This window comes from Sinocyclocheilus rhinocerous, unplaced genomic scaffold (genome assembly GCF_001515625.1).
Source record: "Sinocyclocheilus rhinocerous isolate Xijiao unplaced genomic scaffold, SAMN03320098_v1.1 scaffold662, whole genome shotgun sequence".
Lineage (NCBI taxonomy): Eukaryota > Metazoa > Chordata > Actinopteri > Cypriniformes > Cyprinidae > Sinocyclocheilus > Sinocyclocheilus rhinocerous.
Genome location: NW_015639782.1, coordinates 2,578,847 through 2,581,076, shown reverse-complemented (window position 1 = coordinate 2,581,076; position 2,230 = coordinate 2,578,847). Strand labels below are relative to the sequence as shown.

Here is a 2,230-nt window from a genome sequence, read left to right as displayed (position 1 = left end):
TTAAAGAGAGCAGACCGTCAGCACTGTTGACAGGAAACCCTTTTAATCCGATTCACTTTTGGGACAGGACCTCATCCACTCTGCCCCTCCCTGACTTGCGTGTGTGAGGTTTTTGTAAGCTGAGATGTGATATTGCAGTGCCACTATCGGCTGCAGTGGGCTGTTTGCCATAGATATTTCCGGATCCTGTTTCCTTCAGCAGGGGGTCTTTCTGGATGCACTTGCTCCTGCTCAAGGTGACATGGGGAGTTCAGAGGCGTGAGTGGCAGCACGGATCTGAAGTCGAGCTTCAGTTGGGGCTTGTTCAGAGGAGGTGTGAGATGAATCCAGGGTGGAGTGGGATGTGAGGGCCTGACAGGCCCAGAGTCAAGTCACTCCTCTCTGGAAAAAACAAGCCAGGGGATGGGCTCGGCCTCTCCTCAGGAGCCCGAGAAAGATATGGAGGGCTATTACAACCTTTTGCAGGCAGGCTCGAAGCTGGAGAACACGCTGCAACGTAAGTATATGTTCGTATTATGTGTTTTTAAAACTACTATTTTTGTTCGCAAGGACATCAGTTTCTCAGGATGTTCACTGGCGATTTATGTAGTATTGCAAGGATTATGTATGCTATTTTTAACTTAATGGAGTTTTATCCATAACCTAGATTTGATATTTGATAATCTGCTTGAATGGACCAGACTCAATCTTTCTGCAACTGAAAAGCAGAGGAATTCCAGAACCATAAGTTGGAAACCTGAATTATTCTATGTTAACATTTTCCTGAAACCATAATATTAAGAGAATTTTGATTGACCGTACAGTAAGCTGTCAGTTTATGAACATGCAATGTGAATTTGGGCCAGTAACTTCTAGATGAAAATAGAAGTTGTACTATCTATATTACAAATGGGCGCCATGACACAGGAAGTAGAGCACTAATATATTAACTCCCTGCCCTTCTCGCTGGCTCTAAATTCAGCTTTAAACCCAGAGAATGCTCTTTAGACCATGACTCAGCATCTTCACTTTTAGCCACCACGTCTTTCCTTGGGCACTTTAATGCTTTTAAAGGTTTACAAGTCTGAATCACTCCATTCTGTTGTGTGTTATGTAATATTTACTTTATTATTATATCTCGGGTTGTTGGCATCTGTCTCAGTGTTGGGGTTATTTTTATGTGAGAGCAAGCATCACGTCTGTGTTAAAGTAATGCTTTGGAAAGGTGTTTGTTATGTTGTAATGATGCAGTGTAATACGAGACAGCAGTTCCTCTCAGGCCGAGCCAGGTTCACAACAACATTCTGACACAGAGCCATTGTGAACACCTGTCTGGGCTTAGATATCATCCATGCTGCAGCACGTCAGAATTAATTGAATTTAATTCACATAGTTAAGGTCACAATTATGATTAAATGTATGTAAACCTGAATTCGCTTTCTGAGGTGCTGTTTTAAAGCTAAACTCGTTTTGAAAGCTCGGTGTAGTTAATCCTCAAATATGAACAATGTATTCTTCCAACTACATTCCATGACAGTATGTACATGTTTATGCAGCATATAAGCATAAACACCTTAGTGGGAAAATGGTTAATCTGGTGTCCTACTTAGATCTGGATTTAAACTTCAAAATAAAATAAAAAAATTAATGTAATATTTATTGTAAAACTGATTTACTCTGTGTTAATGGAAATGGAAATCTTCTGGCATACGTAAAGCTACCACATTTATAGCAGATATAGTGGCCACACTTGATGAACATAATTTATGAATGTCAGATAAAATATCAAATCAATTGGAATCTGTAAACCGAAGATGCTTGAGTTTTTCTCACAAATAAATTCACTGTGTCAATGTGATTTTGAATCTATGTAAAGTATGTCATCATGATTTGAAGTCAGGTGTTCATCACATCAACCACTAACGTTTGACAACCAGTGCATTTGCCGTCATTTTAAACAACATTTAGTGAAATGTTTTGCTTGAAAAAATTCCATTTGAGTTGATATGTAATACATTAACATACATGTATGTGTAGCTAAAGTGTCCAAATACTTTTAGGCTTAATGTATCTAAAAACGTGTTTATCTAAGCTAGTCACTGTCTGAAGATTGGTGCTTTTATAAATTTAAAGTATAAAAGAATTAATGTATTTAATATTTACTTAAGCCTTTTTCAATCAAATATAAACATGTCAATCAAAACGCAGCAATTATGCAACACTGAAACTGATTTATATATATATATATATA

The 2,230-nt window shown here is 37.8% G+C and overlaps 1 protein-coding gene across 1 annotated transcript in view; it reads left to right on the top strand.

The window, feature by feature from the left end:
* LOC107752058 (guanine nucleotide exchange factor DBS-like) overlaps positions 1–2,230 on the top strand; it is a 25,706-nt gene continuing 23,476 nt past the window's right edge. Inside the window, exon 1 of the mRNA XM_016567908.1 lies at positions 1–496. Within this exon, the coding sequence (XP_016423394.1) occupies positions 403–496 (94 nt within the window). The 5' untranslated portion in view covers positions 1–402. The remainder of the gene's footprint in view (positions 497–2,230) is intronic.